Source organism: Pyrus communis, chromosome 12 (assembly GCF_041283825.1).
Source record: "Pyrus communis isolate YQ-2024b chromosome 12, ASM4128382v1, whole genome shotgun sequence".
NCBI lineage: Eukaryota > Viridiplantae > Streptophyta > Magnoliopsida > Rosales > Rosaceae > Pyrus > Pyrus communis.
The window spans coordinates 1,037,460-1,057,421 of NC_142576.1; the positions used below are offsets into that span (position 1 = coordinate 1,037,460).

At 38.8% G+C, this 19,962-nt stretch overlaps 2 protein-coding genes and 2 pseudogenes across 3 annotated transcripts; 3 read left to right on the forward strand and 1 right to left on the reverse strand.

The window, feature by feature from the left end:
- The first annotated feature begins 9 nt into the window (after nt 1-9).
- Nucleotides 10-4,539, forward strand: LOC137744734 (disease resistance protein Roq1-like). The gene is made up of 5 exons (XM_088681259.1): nt 10-828; nt 1,192-2,278; nt 2,394-2,675; nt 2,781-3,617; nt 3,722-4,539. The coding sequence occupies exons 1-5, from the start codon at nt 65-67 to the stop codon at nt 4,436-4,438; spliced, it is 3,687 nt and encodes a 1,228-aa protein (XP_088537385.1). The 5' UTR covers nt 10-64; the 3' UTR covers nt 4,439-4,539.
- An 87-nt stretch (nt 4,540-4,626) lies between these two features.
- Nucleotides 4,627-14,741, reverse strand: LOC148692123 (protein RTF1 homolog; annotated as a pseudogene).
- Nucleotides 10,536-12,787, forward strand: LOC148692124 (disease resistance protein RPV1-like; annotated as a pseudogene). The gene is made up of 2 exons (XR_015954123.1): nt 10,536-11,261; nt 11,638-12,787. The product of XR_015954123.1 is annotated as a disease resistance protein RPV1-like (transcript).
- Nucleotides 14,742-17,453: 2,712 nt separating the features above from the next.
- LOC137745770 (disease resistance-like protein DSC1) lies at nt 17,454-19,962 on the forward strand. The gene is made up of 4 exons (XM_088681599.1): nt 17,454-17,864; nt 17,982-18,260; nt 18,366-19,110; nt 19,397-19,962. Exons 1-4 carry the CDS (start codon nt 17,517-17,519, stop codon nt 19,960-19,962), a joined length of 1,938 nt encoding a protein of 645 aa, XP_088537725.1. The 5' UTR covers nt 17,454-17,516.

The window sequence follows — 19,962 nt, forward strand, 5'->3', positions numbered from 1 at the left end:
GGTAGAAAAAAAGAAAATCAATATCGCCAAACAACCTTCAATTTGCCTAAAGAAATTGAAGGCAATGGATAACTGGTCGAGCTTAGGGAAGTTGTTAATTATGGTGCTGGTGTTACTGTCCTACCACTATGCTCATCGCAATTCCGGTCTTGTCTTTGATGTCCTCATCTTCCTCCTCTGCTCTCTCAGCCTCGTCTTTCGCCAAATGAATATCTCCGTCCCTGATAAAACCTTGTCCTCGTCCTCGTCCTCGCCCTCGTCCTCATCGTCCTCCTCCACCTCCTCCGCCTCAACCTCATCCTCCTCGTCCTCCTCCACCTCCTCACCCTTAATCTCATCCTCATCGTCCTCCTACGCCTCCCCGTCCTTGTCCTCCTTCTCAAAAGGCTCGCTTTACGAAGTGTTCATAAGCTTCAGAGGCGAAGATACACGTAAAAACTTCACGGGCCACCTCCACGAAGCATTGACAAGGGCCGGAATCAACGCCTTTATTGACGACGAACTAAGAAGAGGAGAAGACATAACTAGCGAACTTGTGGGGGCAATCCAGGGTTCTAGGATCTCTATCATCGTCTTCTCAAGACGGTACTCCGACTCCCGCTGGTGTCTCGAGGAGCTGGTTAAGATCATGGAGTGTAGAAGAACGCTAGGGCAATTAGTTTTGCCGATATTCTATGACGTTGATCCCTCGCATGTCAGGAAACAGACTGGTTGTTTTGCACAATCGTTTCTCAAACATACAGATGAGAAAAAGGTAGAGAGGTGGAGAGCTGCTCTCACTGAAGCTTCGAATTTGTCTGGCTGGGATCTCAGAAACACTTTGGACGGGTACTTACTAATTTCTTGTCTTATGAATTAAGGCTTTAACGTACCTTTGCTTATTAATTTGGAATCATGCGATTTCTTAGACCTCTGTAACAAAATCATACAACAAAGTTTAAACTGTTAAGGCTACACTAATCACAGTTGGGAAGCCGCTGGCGACTGGCTGCGGAGGGAAGGGATGCTGGTTTTTTTGTTTGTGTTTCTTATTTAAATTTTAATTGATGTTTGCTAGGTTTAAACACACCACCTCAAAAAAAGATGTCTTAATTAAAATCTCTATTCATGATAAATAATTTTGTGTATTAATTAGTTCAATTTCGTTGTATTAACAATCTTCGTTTTGCTTCTCAACTTAACTAATGCCAGGCATGAAGCAAAGTTTATCAGGATGATTACCAATGACGTCACTATGAAGTTGAACAACAAATACTTCGACGTAACGCCCTATCAAGTCGGAATAGATACTCGAGTGCTAGATATCAGCAATTATTTAGGCATCGGAGATTCATATGATGTTCGTGTGATTGGAATTTTGGGCATGGGTGGAATAGGTAAAACAACGATTGCTAAAGCCATTTATAACAGATTTTATGAAAGGTTTGAAGGTAAAAGTTTCCTTGAAAAAGTGAGGGAAAAGAAACTAGAAAAATTGCAAAAACAACTTCTTTTCGATATCTTGCAAACCAAGACAAAGGTAAGCAGTGTTGCTGCAGGGACCGCCTTGGTAAGGGAAAGATTTCGAGGCTTAAAGGTACTTGTCATAGTTGATGATGTAGACGATGTGAAGCAGCTAAGCGAATTAGCTGGAAATTGCCACTCTTTTGGCCCGGGGAGTAGAATCATCATCACAACTAGAAATGAACGTGTGCTAAAAGAATTTGCAGTTGATAAGATATATCGGGCGAAAGTAATGGACCAAGAAGAAGCTCTTGAGCTCCTAAGTTGGCATGCTTTCAGAAGTAGTAGTTGTCCTAGTCAATATCTTGTGCTTGAAAAAGAAGTTGTCAATTACTGTGGAGGATTGCCGCTGGCTCTTGAAGTTTTAGGATCTACTCTTTTCAAACGAAGTGTAGATGAATGGAAAAGTATATTGGAGGAATTGAAAATGATTCCTCGTGGAGAAATTCAGGCACAATTGAAAATAAGCTACGATGGGCTAAATGATAATTACAAGAGGCGGATATTCCTCGATATAGCTTGTTTTTTTATCGGAATGGACAAGAATGATGTCGTGCAAATCTTGGATGGTTGTGGCTTTTATGCAACAACAGGAATCAAGGTCCTCCTTGACCGGTGCCTTGTAACTATTAATAGAGAAAACAAGATTATGATGCATGATTTGCTTCGGGATATGGGCAGAGATATTGTGCATGCAGAAAATCCCGATTTCCCTGGAGAACGAAGTAGATTGTGGCATCCTGAAGATGTAAATGATGTATTGATAGACAAATCTGTAAGTACCTTCCTAATCAAACTTTAAGTTAAATGTGTAAGCATATGTAAGTTGGTAATCTAACTTTTTTTCATGCAAAGCTTTCTCTTACTTGGAGTCTATTTTTTTTGGATAGCAAGGAACTGAAAAAATTGAAGGTCTGGCTTTGAATTTGCCGAGTCTTGAAGAGACGAATTTCAGTACTGAGGCGTTTCGAAATATGAAAAGACTGAGATTGCTCCAACTAAACTACGTTCGGCTCGCTGGGGGATACCAATGTCTTTCCAAAAAATTAAGATGGTTGTGCTGGCATGGATTCCCATTGGAGTTCATACCAATAGAACTGTGTCAACCAAACATAGTCACTATCGACATGCAGTACAGCAGCCTCAGACAAGTTCTTTGTGAGTATTCTGGGGTAAGTACAATGCGTAACCTGAACCAAATTGGGAATTATTTTTATGCTCTCTGTATCTTCTTTTTGGATTTAAATTTTTTATTTAAATTTGATTTTTCTTAACAGCTGCTTGATAAGTTGAAGATTCTGAATCTCAGCCACTCCCACAATCTAACACAATCGCCGGACTTTTCAAAATTCCCAAATCTTGAGAAATTGATACTCAAAGGCTGTAAGAGGTTGGCTAAAGTTCACAAGTCCATCGGAGATCTCAAGAGTCTTGTGTTGGTGGATTTGAAAGACTGTGAAACGCTTAAGGCTCTTCCGAGGAGTTTCTACAAGTTGAAATCTGTCAAAAATCTTATTCTCAATGGTTGTTCAAGATTCCAAAGCTTGTCTGAGCACTTGGGAGAAATGGCATCATTGGTCACTCTTTATGCAGATGGAACGGCCATAAAAAAGGTACCACCTTCCATCGTACGACTAGAGAAGCTCGAGCGCCTATCTTTGAGTAAATTGAAGTGTTCTTTGCAGCTACCTTCATTACGAGGTTTACGCTATTTGACAAGCTTAATTTTGACGGACAGCAATATAGAGGAAGTGCATAATGATATTGGGAGTAGTCTACCTTGTTTAGTGGAGTTATGTCTAGATGACAATAATTTTGGGAGCCTTCCAAGCCTCAGTGGCCTTTCCAAGCTTTTTATACTATCCTTGAATGGTTGTAGAAACCTTGTCGAGATTACAGATTTACCAAAAAGTTTGGGTTTCCTGGACATGAACAACTGCTCTGCATTAGAAAGAATGCTAGATTTATCAGGCATGTCGACATGGGTGATTCTCTTTTCCCCGAAACTCATTGAGTTTCCAGGCTTGGATAGCGCATTAAACTCGGGACTCTCACTTTGTATGATACCACACAACAATGTCATAGATTTCCTTCTTAAGGATAGCACGCTACAGGTACTCTCTCTCTCTCTTCGACACCACCCCCATCTCCTCCGCCCCTCGCAAATATGTGTGTTATGTATGTATTACTCACAAAAATCTTGTTCAACATGGTATAGGGATGGACAGGAGGTGGAACCATGACTCTTGTAGGAAGACAAATTCCCACTTGGTTCAATCATGTCAACGAAGGTACCCAAGTCTCTTTTGAAGTGCCTAAGGAAATTGGTTGTAATGCAAAAGCATTGGTTGTGTGCCTGGCTTCTGTTCCTCATGATTACATCAGCTCATGTTATATTTATGTTATTAATCACACCAAGGGTACTAGTTTTTATGTCAAAATAGGAGATTTTTTTCCCCCTGAAGAGATCATTTGGCTGGGAAATTTATCGTTGTCGGAAATTGAGTTCAATTTGGAAGCAAGCGATTTGGTCCATGTTATTGCACATTGTCCGGCGAAGAAAATAGGGGTACGTTTAGTATGCGACAAACTTATGACTTTCAAAGGTTCGTTATTTGATTACCATTATATCCCTTACGAACGGGCCTTGGAAAAAATTTCTACCGAAGTTGATGATTTTGATGGGGATTATAAAGATGATGATTTTGATGGGGATTATAAAGATGATGATTTTGATGGGGATTATAAAGATGATGATTTTGATGTGGATGATAACAACACGATGAGGATTTTGATGGGGATGATGAGGAGGACTTTGATGAGGTGTTTGATGAGGAGGAGGAGGTGGAACAATAAGATGATGAGGACCAACAAGGTGCAGATGGCATTGAAAAGGATGATGATGAGGAGGACCCAGACACCGACGACTATGTAAGCTAGGAAACTTTCTGGTTTAATCAGCTAGTTTGCAGATAGAGTCTGTATTTTTTTGCTTGCCTTGATCTGTTTTTAATATGTTCTCTCTTTTTTAACTTTCTTGTTTCTGTGGTGGTTTAATTTAACTTATTAATGCCTTGATTTGTTTTTAATATGTTCCCTCTTCTTCTCATGTAGTCACCAACTGTAAGCATCATTCTCTGGGACTTGGCACCCAACTATTGCTTTTATTCGCTGCTTTCTTGCTAGGAACCCTTTCTGAGCACCCTGTGCCTTTCCAAACTTCTGAAGAGCTGCCAATGATATTGGCAGCTAAAAATTATGCTTTAGATTTGACTCTATTCCAAAATCAACAGGGGCACTCATATCAATCAATTTCCCCGCACCAGCCGCAGCTTCCAAAGCTGCTGCAGTTGCCGCCATGTTTGCCCGTACTGCTCCCACCACTGATAGTCCTAGATTTTGACCTCCTAATTCCAACCCTCACAACGCAAACCACAATTAACTCTTCCAGGAAGGGCTCCATAAACCACTTTGCAAGTTTCGACCTTCGAATGGTAATCTCTTTTATATCATCAAAAGTTAGTCCCTCTGACCTTTCATCATCACTGTCAATCATTGCATCATCCCCTGATGATCCATCATCTTCACTACGAGAAACATCTCTCAACTTGAGGTGAGCCTCATGGTCCTGCCGCTTCAAACATTTTGCTATTAACTCATTCAATGCATCATCCTTGAAAGTTGCCCTGTCAGCAGATCTGGCTGATGAACGCACCTGAGAGGTTGTAAGAGGGGGAGCCTCTTTCCGGGACTGTGGGGCCTCCCCCTTGTCCCACTTTGGTCGGAAATTCTCCTTTAAACTCTTGTCATCTTTCTTCTGTGCTCTTTCGGACAGAATTAACTCTCTTTGAAGTTCAGACATCTCTGCGAGCTTCTGCCTATCGTCTTCATCCTTGCAAAGATCACTACCAACATCAGATTCATTGCTGTCTCCCATCCCTCCCGCCAGGGATCCGAACCACTATTGTTATAACCACCTTCTTCCTGGCTACCCTGTTCATCGTCTATTTCTATTGGGTCCAACCTCTTCTTCAAAGGAACTTGAGGTCCAGAGGGCTTCCTTAGCCACGACCATCGTCAGAATCATCACCTCTAGAGTCACTTCCTCCATCAGAATATGAGCCTCGACATCTCCTCCTAGATGATGAATGTGAGTGTCGGTTTTTCCCCGATGAACTTGTTCTTCTCGCAGCCTCCAAGAGCAAATTTTCTAATTCTGCCATTATCCACTGTCCCTTCAGGTATGTTTTGGTGTTTTACTCGCATTCCTGAATAACTTATAAAGTCAGCATTCGAAAAGAAGACAAAATCATCAACATATTATTTCCATCTGTTGGTTCAAAACTACTTCAACTTGATAGTAAACACATTAGTTTGTAACAAAAAATTTGAAACCTAAAAATTCTAATCTGCTACTAACAATTTTGCTGACGGCTAATAATTCACAATTTCACACAGAAGAAACACAAGATATATAGAGATGCTCGGCTTCATCCTCTGTGAACCCATCTAAGTCATTCCTCGAAAACAAATTCCTTAAAAACATCTCCTTTCAACCCTAACACTGTATATGGAACACTCATTGCTTAAACTCCCTAAATTCCCAACTCAAAACCGACTCGCAGAATGGCAACAAATCGAAAAATTTCCCCAAAAAAAAAAAAAAAAAAAAAAAAACCCTCCTTTCAACCCTAAGACTATACATGGAACACCCACTTCCTTAATTCTCAAAATTTCCAGCTCAAAACCAACCCCAAGACATTGCTAACGAGTCCAAAACCTTCTCGAAACCAATATCCCCTTTCAAACCCTAGGACTGTATTGAACACCCATTGCTCAAATTCCCAAAATTTCCAGCTCAAACAACCAAATCCCAGAATTACAACTTCTGAATTTCAGACAATATTAATCCTTAATCTCTGCATATTACAGCAGATCTCGCTCAAAACCCAAAAGGGTATTTAGTATTTACCGATTTTAATTCTTAAAACCAACCTAAAAAAACAAAAATTCTCAGCAAACAATACAAAGAAAGTAGTCAAATCTCTGGTATTCAAACAAACAAAAGGCAACAACAAGAAGAATAAATCAATCACCTGAAAAAATCTGAAAAAATCTATCCGGATAATCCAACTACGGCAGACAAAAACATGAAAGCCGCTGAATTTAAAGAGCTTGCAAAATTTGAAACAGTTCTGCCTGTTTTAGGAAGGTTGATCGACTCACTGAGTCGACTTGCCGATATTTTTTGGTTTTTGAGATACTGCATGGAAACGACATGGCGTTTGGAATTAATATTGTCGATGAGTGGCGTCCGTTTGGACGATTTGGAGCTCAAACTCAGATGTATAAAAGTATTTGAAAATCTATTTTATCACAATTAATTTAGGGATGTGATATTCACACATTTCATTTTATTTCTCATACATCTTTTTAATTTTTGGTCATCGGATCAGATTAATTGAAGAAGATCAACGGACATAAATTATCATGAGATATGTAAAAAGTAAAATGAGGTGTGTGGATAGCATTTGTGTTACATGATTTAGTAAGGCGGGCAAGGATAGGTTGAAACCACAAAGAAAGAAAGGAATATGCTACCTTTAGCTAGTTCTTATAAGTCAACACCTCATTTTTTTGTCATGTAACATGATTGATGAAAGGATAATGTATAAAGGCATCTTCTGATTATTAAGACGTCTTAAACTTAATCTTGTGTACTTACGGGATAAATTTTATTCTTGTTCTCTAAACCAAATAAAACCGATGTAGACGTAGTTACATAAGTTAGATATTTAGAATGGATATGCGCATTTTATACACCTGAATTCAAATTTTATCCGTAGTTTATATTAGTTTAATCTTATAACTAATTGATTGTATTAAAAAAATTCTAACGTATTCTATTTTATGGATTCATTATTATAGTGATTTCAACGTGAAAACAGAATGTCGGATTTTGACTATCTGACGCCTTCCTCTTCTTTTTAATTGGACTTGGAACGAGCAATCGATCTCACTTAATGAAATAAGGTTTTTTTTTAGGGTAAAGTACATAAAACTACCTCAACTATTGGGGTCACGACAATTTCATACCTCATCTTTTAAAATTGACAATGTCATACCACATCTTACAAATTTGTGACAATGCATACCTCTGTCAATTTTTCTGTTAGTTTTTCTGTTAAATGCTGACGTGGCAAGAGACGGGACCACTTTCTATTAAAATATTATGAAAAACTAAAAAAAATATTTAATATTTTTTAAATATTAAAATAATAAATAAAAGTAAAATTAAAAAAAAAAGAAGGTAAAGTACAAAAAACTACTTCAACTATTGGGGTCACGACAGTTTCATACCTCATCTTTTAAAATTGACAATGTCATACCGCATCTTACGAATTTTTGACAATGTCATACCTTCTTTAATTTTTCTGTTAGTTTTTCTGTTAAGTGCTAACGCCTACTTTCTATTAAAAAATTATTAAAAACTAAAAAACAATTATTTAATATTTTTTAAATATTAAAATAATAATAAAAAGCAGAAAAAAAAAAAAAAAACCCTCATTTCGTCCCTTCCCTCCCCCCTCCTCCCTCCCTTCCCCCACCTGCAAATCCCAACAAAAAAAACAAAAAAAATCCAATTTGTCTTCCCCCCACACCCACACTCTTCTCCCCCCTGCAACCTAGAAAAACAAAAAAAAAAAAAAAAAAAAAAAAATCCCAGATCCCGTCGGCGGGAAGATGGGTGAGCAGAGAAGGTGGAGAATGGGTGCGGAAGAGGATGTGGAGAATAAATGAAAGTGGTGGATTTGGGGTTTGATGGGTTTTCAAAATTTTTTTTTTTCCTTCTTTTTTTCCTCTTCTTCTTCTTCTTCTTCTTCTTCTTCTTCTTCCGCAGGGGAGTTGATGGTTTTTAAAAAAAAAAAAAAAAAACATTTCCTTCTTTTTTTCCTCTTCTTCTTCTTCTTCCTCCTCCTCCTCCTCCTCCTCCTCCTTTTCCTTCTTGTTCTTCCGCAAGGGGGTTGTTGGGTTTTCAAAATTTTTTTATTTTTTTTAATTGTTTTGGGTTTGCAGGTGGGGGGAAGAAAATGAAGATGGGGAGAAGAGAGAGGAGGGGGAGGGGGAGGGGAGAGACGAACTGATGGTTTTTTTTTTCTCTGCTTTTTATTATTATTTTAATATTTAAAAAATATTAAATAATTGTTTTTTAGTTTTTAATAATTTTTTAATAGAAAGTATGTCCTGAATCAAGCCACGTGAGCACTTAACAGAAAAACTAACAGAAAAATTGACGGAGGTATGACATTGTCACAAATTCGTAAGATGCGGTATGACATTGTCAATTTTAAAAGATGAGGTATGAAACTGTCGTGATCCCAATAGTTGAGGTAGTTTTTTGTACTTTACCCTTTGTTTTATTTGTATTCTATTTTTATTGTCCAGTTTGTAGTAAGTTCGTCATACATTTTCTGAACTAAAACTAAACTCTCTCTTGTTCATTAAGGGAAGACTGAAATGGAACAAATACAGCACAAGTACATCACCGTACAAGGCCTAAAGCTCGACGGTGCCGACATCGGAACCCATTAGTTGAGGGAGAGTTAGCCCTCGGAAATACGAGTTTAGGACACATTATATGTTGCAAACTTGTAACTTCTTCCTCTTTTCGTTATAATCGTTCAAATTATAATAATAATATATATGTCTTACATCATGATTAATACACACCAGATTATTGAAGAATGTTTTCTTATCTGTATTTTTTAAGTATCAAAGCAGCCTTGCAAAAACACCGTTTTAACATGCACCTTGCTAAAATTTCTTTGCAGTTAGGTCTGGCTAGTGGATCACGTCACTCGTCTGGCCATGCACATAAAGAACAACACACGCAGATCCCACACAACCTTATGCTCGACCCACCCTAATGCAAGCGGTAGTGCTATGTTGTGCGGCGAGTGAGGAAAAACTTCAGTAGGGTAAGTGCCCCCGTGTCGGCCCTACCATGCCGGACCCAAAAAAATCTCATTTGGTTGGGCCATGAGTTAATACCTGTGAAACCGTAGCCCAACCCAAGTTTCGAGTTCACATTTATGTCCCGGCCCAACACCGAAAACCTCAGCTAGTTACAACGTGCGACAAGATTCCTTATCCTATCCAAAACACGTGTCCGAAATCTAACCGGAATCCTTTGTCCATGATATCGACATGTTTCCAATTTGGTCACCTTCTCCATGCAAATCTTCAAACTTTCTGCAAAAACAATCCCTCCATGAGAGCTGAAAAATCACCTCAATAAATCCTCCACCAATGACAACAGTTGCCGCCAAGCTGTTGCCTCAGAGCCTCCACGTCACCACCCACCCGAATCCTTCCTCCCACCAAACCAACGCTGGGAGCTACAGGGTTTGCATTCTATCAAACGGCGGAAACCGACGCAGAAACCTGTTGCATTTCGACCAACGGAAACCGCCGCAGAAAACCGCCAAAGGCGGCAGCTTCCGCCGAAGCAAGAACGACCCAGTTGCAGAACAATGATGTCAAAGAAACCCATTTGATGAAAGTTCTCAACAAGTCCTGCAAAGCAGGCCAGTACAATGAAGCACTCTACTTTCTTAAGCTAATGGTTAACGAGGGGTACATGCCTGATGTGGTTCTCTGCACAAAGCTCATCAAAGGGTTATTTTATAAATGGTGTAGTGTACTGGACTGTGTTCCTATAAAATGAAAAATCTCTCATCAATGTGTGAACCATAAGGCACCGCGTAGAATTTGGCGTTAAAGTGGAATGAAAAGGGCGTCTTGTAGAATTTAGGGTGTAGAACCACAAGTCAACTTACCGCGTAGAATTTGGCGTTATAGTGGAAAAAAAAGAGCACCTCCCAAAATTTAGGGTGTAGAACCACAAGTCAACTTACCAATACTCAAGTCTACAGTCAACTACGCCGCGTAGGCGGGTTTATTAATTATAAGAAGAAAGTAGTTCCGGTAGAAAAAAATGAAAATCAATATAGCCAAACAAATTGAAGGTAATGGATAACTGGTCGAGCTTAAGGAATTTGTTATTATGGTGCTGGTGTTACTGTCCTACCACTATGTTCATCGTCATTCCGGTCTTGTCTTTGATGTCCTCATCTTCCTCCTCTGCTCCCTCGGCTTCGTCTTTCGCCAAATGAATATCTCAGTCCCCGATAAAACCTCGTCCTCGCCCTCATCCTCATCGTCCTCCTCCGCCTCATCCTCATCCTCCTCGTCCTCCTCCGCCTCCTCCACCTCCTCACCCTCAATCTCATCCTCATCGTCCTCCTCTGCCTCCCCATCCTTGTCCTCCTTCTCAAAAGGCTCGCTCTACGAAGTGTTCATAAGCTTCAGAGGCGAAGACACACGTAAAAACTTCACGGGCCACCTCCACGAAGCATTGACAATGACGAACTAAGAAGAGGAGAAGACATAACTAGCGAACTTGTGCGGGCAATCCAGGGTTCTAGGATTTCTATCATCGTCTTCTCAAGACGGTACTCGGACTCCCGCTGGTGTCTCGAGGAGCTGGTTAAGATCATGGAGTGTAGAAGAACGTTAGGGCAATTAGTTTTGCCGATATTCTATGACGTTAATCCCTCGCATGTCAGGAAACACACTGGTTGTTTTGCACAATCGTTTCTCAAACATACAGATGAAAAAAAGGTAGAGAGGTGGAGAGCTGCTCTCACTGAAGCTTCGAATTTGTCTGGCTGGGATCTCAGAAACACTTTGGACGGGTACTTACTAATTTCTTTTCTTATGAATTAAGGCTTTAACGTACCTTTGCTTATTAATTTGGAATCATGCGATTTCTTAGACCTCTGTAACAACATCATACAATAAAGTTTAAACTGTTAAGGCTACACTAATCACAGTTGAGAAGCCGCCGGTGACTGGCTGCGGAGGGAAGGGATGCTGGTTTTTTTGTTTGTGTTTCTTATTTAAATTTTAATTTTAATTTTAATTGATGTTTGCTAGGTTTAAACACACCACCTCAAAAAAAGATGTCTTAAATTAAAATCTCTATTCATGATAAATAATTTTGTGTATTAATTAGTTCAATTTCGTTGTATTAACAATCTTCGTTTTGCTTCTCAACTTAACTAATGCCAGGCATGAAGCAAAGTTTATCAGGATGATTACCAATGACGTCACTATGAAGTTGAACAACAAATACTTCGACGTAGCGCCCTATCAAGTCGGAATAGATACTCGAGTGCTAGATATCAGCAATTATTTAGGCATCGGAGATTCATATGATGTTCGTGTGATTGGAATTTTGGGCATGGGTGGAATAGGTAAAACAACGATTGCTAAAGCCATTTATAACAGATTTTATGAAAGGTTTGAAGGTAAAAGTTTCCTTGAAAAAGTGAGGGAAAAGAAACTAGAAAAATTGCAAAAACAACTTCTTTTCGATATCTTGCAATCCAAGACAAAGGTAAGCAGTGTTGTTGCAGGGACCGCCTTGGTAAGGGAAAGATTTCGAGGCTTAAAGGTACTTGTCATAGTTGATGATGTAGACGATGTGAAGCAGCTAAGCGAATTAGCTGGAAATTGCCACTCTTTTGGCCCGGGGAGCAGAATCATCATCACGACTAGAAACGAACGTGTGCTAAAAGAATTTGCAGTTGATAAGATATATCGGGCGAAAGTAATGGACCAAGAAGAAGCTCTTGAGCTCCTAAGTTGGCATGCTTTCAGAAGTAGTAGTTGTCCTAGTCAATATCTTGTGCTTGAAAAAGAAGTTGTCAATTACTGTGGAGGATTGCCGCTGGCTCTTGAAGTTTTAGGATCTACTCTTTTCAAACGAAGTGTAGATGAATGGAAAAGTATATTGGAGGAATTGAAAATGATTCCTCGTGGAGAAATTCAGGCACAACTGAAAATAAGCTACGACGGGCTAAATGATAATTACAAGAGGCGGATATTCCTCGATATAGCTTGTTTTTTTATCGGAATGGACAAGAATGATGTTGTGCAAATCTTGGATGGTTGTGGCTTTTATGCAACAACAGGAATCGAGGTCCTCGTTGACCGGTGCCCTGTAACTATTAATAGAGAAAACAAGATTATGATGCATGATTTGCTTCGGGATATGGGCAGAGATATTGTGCATGCCGAAAATCCCGATTTCCCTAGAGAACGAAGTAGATTGTGGCATCCTGAAGATGTAAATGATGTATTGATAGACAAATCTGTAAGTACCTTCCTAATCAAACTTTAAGTTAAACGTGTTAGCATATGTAAGTTAGTAATCTAACTTTTTTTCATGCAAAGCCTTCTCTTATTTGGAGTCTGTTTTTGCGGATAGCAGGGAACTGAAAAAATTGAAGGTCTGGCTTTGAATTTGCCGAGTCTTAAAGAGACTAGTTTCAGTACTGAGGCGTTTAGAAATATGAAGAGACTGAGATTGCTCCAACTAAACTACGTTCGACTCGTTAGGGGATACCAATGTTTTTCCAAAAAATTAAGATGGTTATGCTGGCATGGATTCCCATTGGAGTTCATACCAATAGAACTGTGTCAACCAAACATAGTCGCTATCGACATGCAGTACAGCAGCCTCAGACAAGTTCTTTGTGAGTATTCTGGGGTAAGTACAATGCGTAACCTGAACCGAATTAGGAATCATTTTTATGTTCTCTGTATCTTCTTTTTGGATTTAAATTTTTTATTTCATTTTGATTTTTCTTAACAGTTGCTTGATAAGTTAAAGATTCTGAATCTCAGCCACTGCCACGATCTAACACAATCGCCAGACTTTTCGAAATTCCCAAATCTTGAGAAATTGATACTCAAAGACTGTAAGAGGTTGGCTAAAGTTCACAAGTCCATCGGAGATCTCAAGAGTCTTGTGTTGGTGAATTTGAAAGACTGTGAAACGCTTAAGGCTCTTCCGAGGAGTTTCTACAAGTTGAAATCTATCAAAACTCTTGTTCTCAATGGTTGTTCAAGATTCCAAAGCTTGTCTGAGCACTTGGGAGAAATGGCATCATTGGTCACTCTTTATGCAGATGGAACAACCATAAAAAAAGTACCACCTTCCATCGTACGACTAGAGAAGCTCGAGCTCTTATCTTTGAGTAAATTGAAGTGTTCTTTGCAGCTACCTTCCTTAGGAGGTTTACGCTCTTTGACAAGCTTAATTTTGGCGGACAGCAATATAGAGGAAGTGCATAGTGATATTGGGAGTAGTCTACCTTGTTTAGTGGAGTTACGTCTAGATGACAATAATTTTGGGAGCCTTCCAAGCCTCAGTGGCCTCTCCAAGCCTTCCAACCCTTACGAATAGGCTTTAGAAAAAATTTCTACCAAAGTTGATGATTTTGATGGGGATTATGAAGATGATGATTTTGATGAGGATGACGACAACACGATGATGATTTTGATGGGGATGACGAGGAGGATTTTTATGAGGATTTTGATGGGGAAAGGGAACAAGACGAAGATGATGACCAACAAGGAGCAGAAGGCAATGATGAGGATGATCATGAGGTGGACCAAAGCTAGGAAACTTTCTGGTTTAATCAGCTAGTTTGCAAATATAGTCTGTATTTTTTTGCATGCCTTGATCTGTTTTTAATATGCTCCCTCTTCTGAACTTTCTTTTTGAACTTTCTTGTTTCTGTGGTGGTTTAATTTAACTTATTAATGCCTTGGATCTGTTTTTAATATGCTCCCTCTTCTTCTCATGTAGTCGCCAACTGTAAGCATCATTCTCTGGGACTTGGCACCCAACTATTGCTTTTATTCGCTGCTTTCTTGCCATGAACCCTTTCTGAGCACCCTGTCATCTTTCTTCTGTGCTCTTTCAGACAGAATTAACTCTCTTTGAAGTTCAGACATCTCTGCAAGCTTCTGCCTATCGTCTTCATCCTTGTAAAGATCATTGCCAACATCAGATTCATTGTTGTCTCCCACCCCTCATGCCCGGGATCCGAACCACTATTGTTATAACCACTTTCTTCCTGGCTACCCTGTTCATCGTCTATTTCTATTGGGTCCAACCTCTTCTTCAAAGAAACTTGAGGTCCAGAGGGCTTCCTGCTTGCATAGCCACGACCATCGTCAGAATCATCACCTCTAGAGTCACTTCCTCCATCAGAATATGAGCCCCGACGTCTCCTCCTAGATGATGAATGTGAGTGTCGGTTTTTCCTTTATGAACTTGTTCTTCTTGCAGCCTCCAAGAGCAAATATTCTAATTCTGCCATTATCCGCTGTCCCTTCAGGTATGTTTTGGTGTTTTACTCGCATTCCTGAATAACTTATAAAGCCAGCATTCGAAAAGAAGACAAAATCATCAACATATTATTTCCATCTGTTGGTTCAAAACTACTTCAACTTGATAGTAAACACATTAGTTTGTAACAAAAAATTTGAAACCTAAAAATTCTAATCTGTTACTAACAATTTTGCTGACAGCTAATAATTCACAATTTCACACAGAATAAACACAAGATATATCGAGATGCTCGGCTTCATCCTCTGTGAACCCATCTAAGTCATTCCTCAAAAACAACATCTCCTTTCAACCCTAACACTGTATATGGAACACCCATTGCTTAAACTCCCTAAATTCCCAGCTCAAAACCGACTCGAAGAATGGCAACAAATCGAAAAATTTCCCCCAAAAAAAAAAAAAAAACCCCTCCTTTCAACCCTAAGACTGTACATGGAACACCCACTTCCTTAATTCTCAAAATTTCCAGCTCAAAACCAACCCCAAGACATTGGTAACGAGTCAAAAACCTTCTCGAAACCAATATCCCCTTTCAAACCCTAGGACTGTATTGAACACCCATTGCTCAAATTCCCAAAATTTCCAGCTCAAACAACCAAATCCCAAAATTACAACTTCTGAATTTTAGACAATATTAATCCTTAATCTCTGCATATTACAGCAGATCTCGCTCAAACCCAAAAGGGTATTTAGTATTTACCGATTTTAATTCTTAAAACCAACCTAAAAAAACAAAAATTCTCAGCAAACAATACAAAGAAAATAGTCAAATTTCTGGTATTCGAACAAACAAAGCGCAACAACAAGAACAATAAATCAATCACCTGAAAAAATCTGAGTGCTTCGGCAGACAAAAACATGAAAGCCGCTGAATTTAAAGAGCTTGCAAAATTTGAAACAGTTCTGCCTGTTTTAGGAAAGTTAATCGACTCGCTGAGTCGACTCGCCGATATTTTTTGGTTTTTGAGAAACTGCATGGAAACGACATGGCGTTTGGAATTAATATTGTCGATGAGTGGCGTCCGTTTGGACGATTTGGACAACAAGCGATAATAATAGAGCTCAAACTCAGATGTATAAAAGTATTTGAAAATCTATTTTATCACAATTAATTTAGGGATGTGATATTCACACATTTCATTTTATTTCTCATACATCTTTTTAATTTTTGGTCATCGGATCAGATTAATTGAAGAAGAACAACGGACATAAATTATCATGAGATATGTGAAAAGTAAAATGAGGTGTGTGGATAGCGTTTGTGTTACATGATTTAGTAAGGCGGGCAAGGATAGGTTGAACCCACAAAGAAAGAAAGGAATATGCTACCTTTAGCTAGTTCTTATAAGTCAACACCTCATTTTTTTGTCATGTAACATGATTGATGAAAGGATAATGTATAAAGGCATATTCTGATTATTAAGACGTCTTAAACTTAATCTTGTGTACTTACGGGATAAATTTTATTCTTGTTCTCTAAACCAAATAAATCACAGTTTATATTAGTTTAATCTTATAACTAATTGATTGTATTAAAAAAATTCTAACGTATTCTATTTTATGGATTCATTATTATAGTGATTTCAACGTGAAAACAGAATGTCGGATTTTGATTATCTGACGCCTTCCTCTTCTTTTTAATTGGACTTGGAACGAGCAATCGATCTCACTTAATGAAATAAGGTTTTTTTTTAGGGTAAAGTACAAAAAACTACCTCAACTATTGGGGTCACGACAGTTTCATACCTCATCTTTTAAAATTGACAATGTCATACCGCATCTTACAAATTTGTGACAATGCATACCTCTGTCAATTTTTCTGTTAGTTTTTCTGTTAAATGCTGACGTGGCAAGAGACGGGACCACTTTCTATTAAAATATTATGAAAAACTAAAAAAAATATTTAATATTTTTTAAATATTAAAATAATAAATAAAAGTAAAATTAAAAAAAAAAAAAGGCAAAGTACAAAAAACTACTTCAACTATTGGGGTCACGACAGTTTCATACCTCATCTTTTAAAATTGACAATGTCATACCGCATCTTACGAATTTTTGACAATGTCATACCTCTTTTAATTTTTCTGTTAGTTTTTCTGTTAAGTGCTAACGTGGTTTGATTCGGGACCTACTTTCTATTAAAAAATTATTAAAAACTAAAAAACAATTATTTAATATTTTTTAAATATTAAAATAATAATAAAAAGCAGAAAAAAGAAAGAAAAAAAAAAAAAACCCTCATTTCGTCCCTCCCCTCCCCACTCCTCTCCCCATCTTCATCTTCTTCCCCCACCTGCAAATCCCAACAAAAAAAACAAAAAAAATCCAATTTGTCTTCCCCCCACACCCACACTCTTCTCCCCCTTGCAACCCAGAAAAAAAAAAAAAAAAAAAACCCAGATCCCGTCGGCGGGAAGACGATGTGAAGCAGCTAAGCGAATTAGCTGGAAATTGCCACTCTTTTGGCTCGGGGAGTAGAATCATCATCACGACTAGAAACGAACGTGTGCTAAAAGAATTTGCAGTTGATAAGATATATCGGGCGAAAGTAATGGACTAAGAAGAAGCTCTTGAGCTCCTAAGTTGGCATGCTTTCAGAAGTAGTAGTTGTCCTAGTCAATATCTTGTGCTTGAAAAAGAAGTTGTCAATTACTGTGGAGCATTGCCGCTGGCTCTTGAAGTTTTAGAATCTACTCTTTTCAAACGAAGTGTAGATGAATGGAAAAGTATATTGGAGGAATTGAAAATGATTCCTCGTGGAGAAATTCAGGCACAACTGAAAATAAGCTACGACGGGCTAAATGATAATTACAAGAGGCGGATATTCCTCGATATAGCTTGTTTTTTTATCGAAATGGACAAGAATGATGTCGTGCAAATCTTGGATGGTTGTGGCTTTTATGCAACAACAGGAATCGAGGTCCTCCTTGACCGGTGCCCTGTAACTAATAATAGAGAAAACAAGATTATGATGCATGATTTGCTTCGGGATATGGGCAGATATATCGTGCATGCCAAAAATCCCGATTTCCCTGGAGAACGAAGTAGATTGTGGCATCCTGAAGATGTAAATGATGTATTGATAGACAAATTTGTAAGTACCTTCCTAATCAAACTTTAAGTTAAACGTGTAAGCATATGTAAGTTAGTAATCTAACTTTTTTTCATGCAAAGCCTTCTCTTATTTGGAGTCTGTTTTTTCGGATAGCAGGGAACTGAAAAAATTGAAGGTCTGGCTTTGAATTTGCTGAGTCTTAAAGAGGCTAGTTTCAGTACTGAGGCGTTTAGAAATATGAAGAGACTGAGATTGCTCCAACTAAACTACGTTCGGCTCGCTGGGGGATACCAATGTCTTTCCAAAAAATTAAGATGGTTATGCTGGCATGGATTCCCATTGGAGTTCATACCAATAGAACTGTGTCAACCAAACATAGTCGCTATCGACATGCAGTACAGCAGCCTCAGACAAGTTCTTTGTGAGTATTCTGGGGTAAGTACAATGCGTAACCTGAACCGAATTAGGAATCATTTTTATGTTCTCTGTATCTTCTTTTTGGATTTAAATTTTTTATTTCAATTTGATTTTTCTTAACAGTTGCTTGATAAGTTAAAGATTCTGAATCTCACCCATTCCCACGATCTAACACAATCGCCAGACTTTTCGAAATTCCTAAATCTTGAGAAATTGATACTCAAAGACTCTAAGAGGTTGGCTAAAGTTCACAAGTCCATCGGAGATCTCAAGAGTCTTGTGTTGGTGAATTTGAAAGACTGTGAAACGCTTAAGGCTCTTCCGAGGAGTTTCTACAAGTTGAAATCTGTCAAAACTCTTGTCCTCGATGGTTGTTCAAGATTCCAAAGCTTGTCTGAGCACTTGGGAGAAATGGCATCATTGGTCACTCTTTATGCAGATGGAACAGCCATAAAAAAAGTACCACCTTCCATCGTACGACTAGAGAAGCTCGAGCGCTTATCTTTGAGTAAATTGAAGTGTTCTTTGCAGCTACCTTCATTACGAGGTTTACGGTCTTTGACAAGCTTAATTTTGGCGGACAGCAATATAGAGGAAATGCATAATGATATTGGGAGTAGTCTACCTTGTTTAGTGAAGTTACGTCTAGATGACAATAATTTTGGGAGCCTTCCAAGCCTCAGTGGCCTCTCCAAGCTTCTTTTACTATCCTTGAATGGTTGCAGAAACCTTGTCGAGATTACAGATTTACCAAAAAGTTTGAGTTTCCTGCACATGGACGACTGCTCTGCATTAGAAAAAATGCCAAATTTTTCAGGCATGTCGACAGCGGTGATTCTCTTTTCCTCGAAACTCATTGAGTTTCCAGGTTTGGATAGTGCGTTAAACTTGGGACTCTCACTTTGTATGACAACACACAACAATGTCACATATTTCCTTCTTAAGGATAGCACGATACAGGTACTCTCTCTCTTCCGCATCACCCTCCTCTACTCCCACCCTCGCAAATATGTGTGTTATGTTTGTATTACTCACACAAATCTTGTTCAACATGGTATAGGGATGGACAGGAGGTGGAACCATGACTCTTGTAGGAAGATAAATTCCCACTTGGTTCAATCATGTCAACGAGGGTACCCAAGTCTTTTTTGAAGTGCCTAAGGAAATTAGTTGTAATGCAAAAGCATTGGCTGTGTGCCTGGCTTCTGTTCCTCATGATTACATCAGCTCGAGTTATATTTATGTTATTAATCACACCAAGGGTACTAGTTTTTATGTCGAAATAGGAGATGTTTTTACCTTTGAAGAGACCATTTGGCTGGGAAATTTATCGTTGTCGGAAATTGAGTTCAATTTGGAAGAAGGCGATTTGGTCCATGTTATTGCACATGGTCCGGTGAAGAAAATAGGGGTAAGTTTAGTATGCGACAAACTTATGACTTTCAAAGGTTCGTTTTTTTATTACCATTATATCCCTTACGAACGGTCCTTACAAGAAATTTCTACCGAAGTTGATGATTTTGATGAGGATTATGAAGATGATGATTTTGATGAGGATGATGACAACACGATGAGGATTGTGATGGGGATGGTGATGAGGACTTTGATGAGGAATTTGATGAGGAGGAGGTGGAACAAGAGGATGATGAGGACCAACAAGGTGCGGAAGGCAACGATGAGGTGGACCAAAGCTAGGAAACTTTCTGGTTTAATCAGCTAG

What these genes read in the sequence shown, in the direction of transcription:
- LOC137744734 (XM_088681259.1), top strand. Translation starts at nt 65, where the DNA reads ATGGATAACTGGTCGAGCTTAGGGAAGTTGTTAATTATGGTGCTGGTG. An exon ending in CTCAGAAACACTTTGGACGG is followed by an intron (nt 829 to 1,191) that starts GTACTTACTAAT and finishes AACTAATGCCAG; the next exon opens with GCATGAAGCAAAGTTTATCA. An exon ending in TTCTTTGTGAGTATTCTGGG is followed by an intron (nt 2,676 to 2,780) that starts GTAAGTACAATG and finishes TTTTCTTAACAG; the next exon opens with CTGCTTGATAAGTTGAAGAT.
- LOC137745770 (XM_088681599.1), top strand. Translation starts at nt 17,517, where the DNA reads ATGATTCCTCGTGGAGAAATTCAGGCACAACTGAAAATAAGCTACGAC. An exon ending in ATGTATTGATAGACAAATTT is followed by an intron (nt 17,865 to 17,981) that starts GTAAGTACCTTC and finishes TTCGGATAGCAG; the next exon opens with GGAACTGAAAAAATTGAAGG. An exon ending in GAAACTCATTGAGTTTCCAG is followed by an intron (nt 19,111 to 19,396) that starts GTTTGGATAGTG and finishes TCTTTTTTGAAG; the next exon opens with TGCCTAAGGAAATTAGTTGT.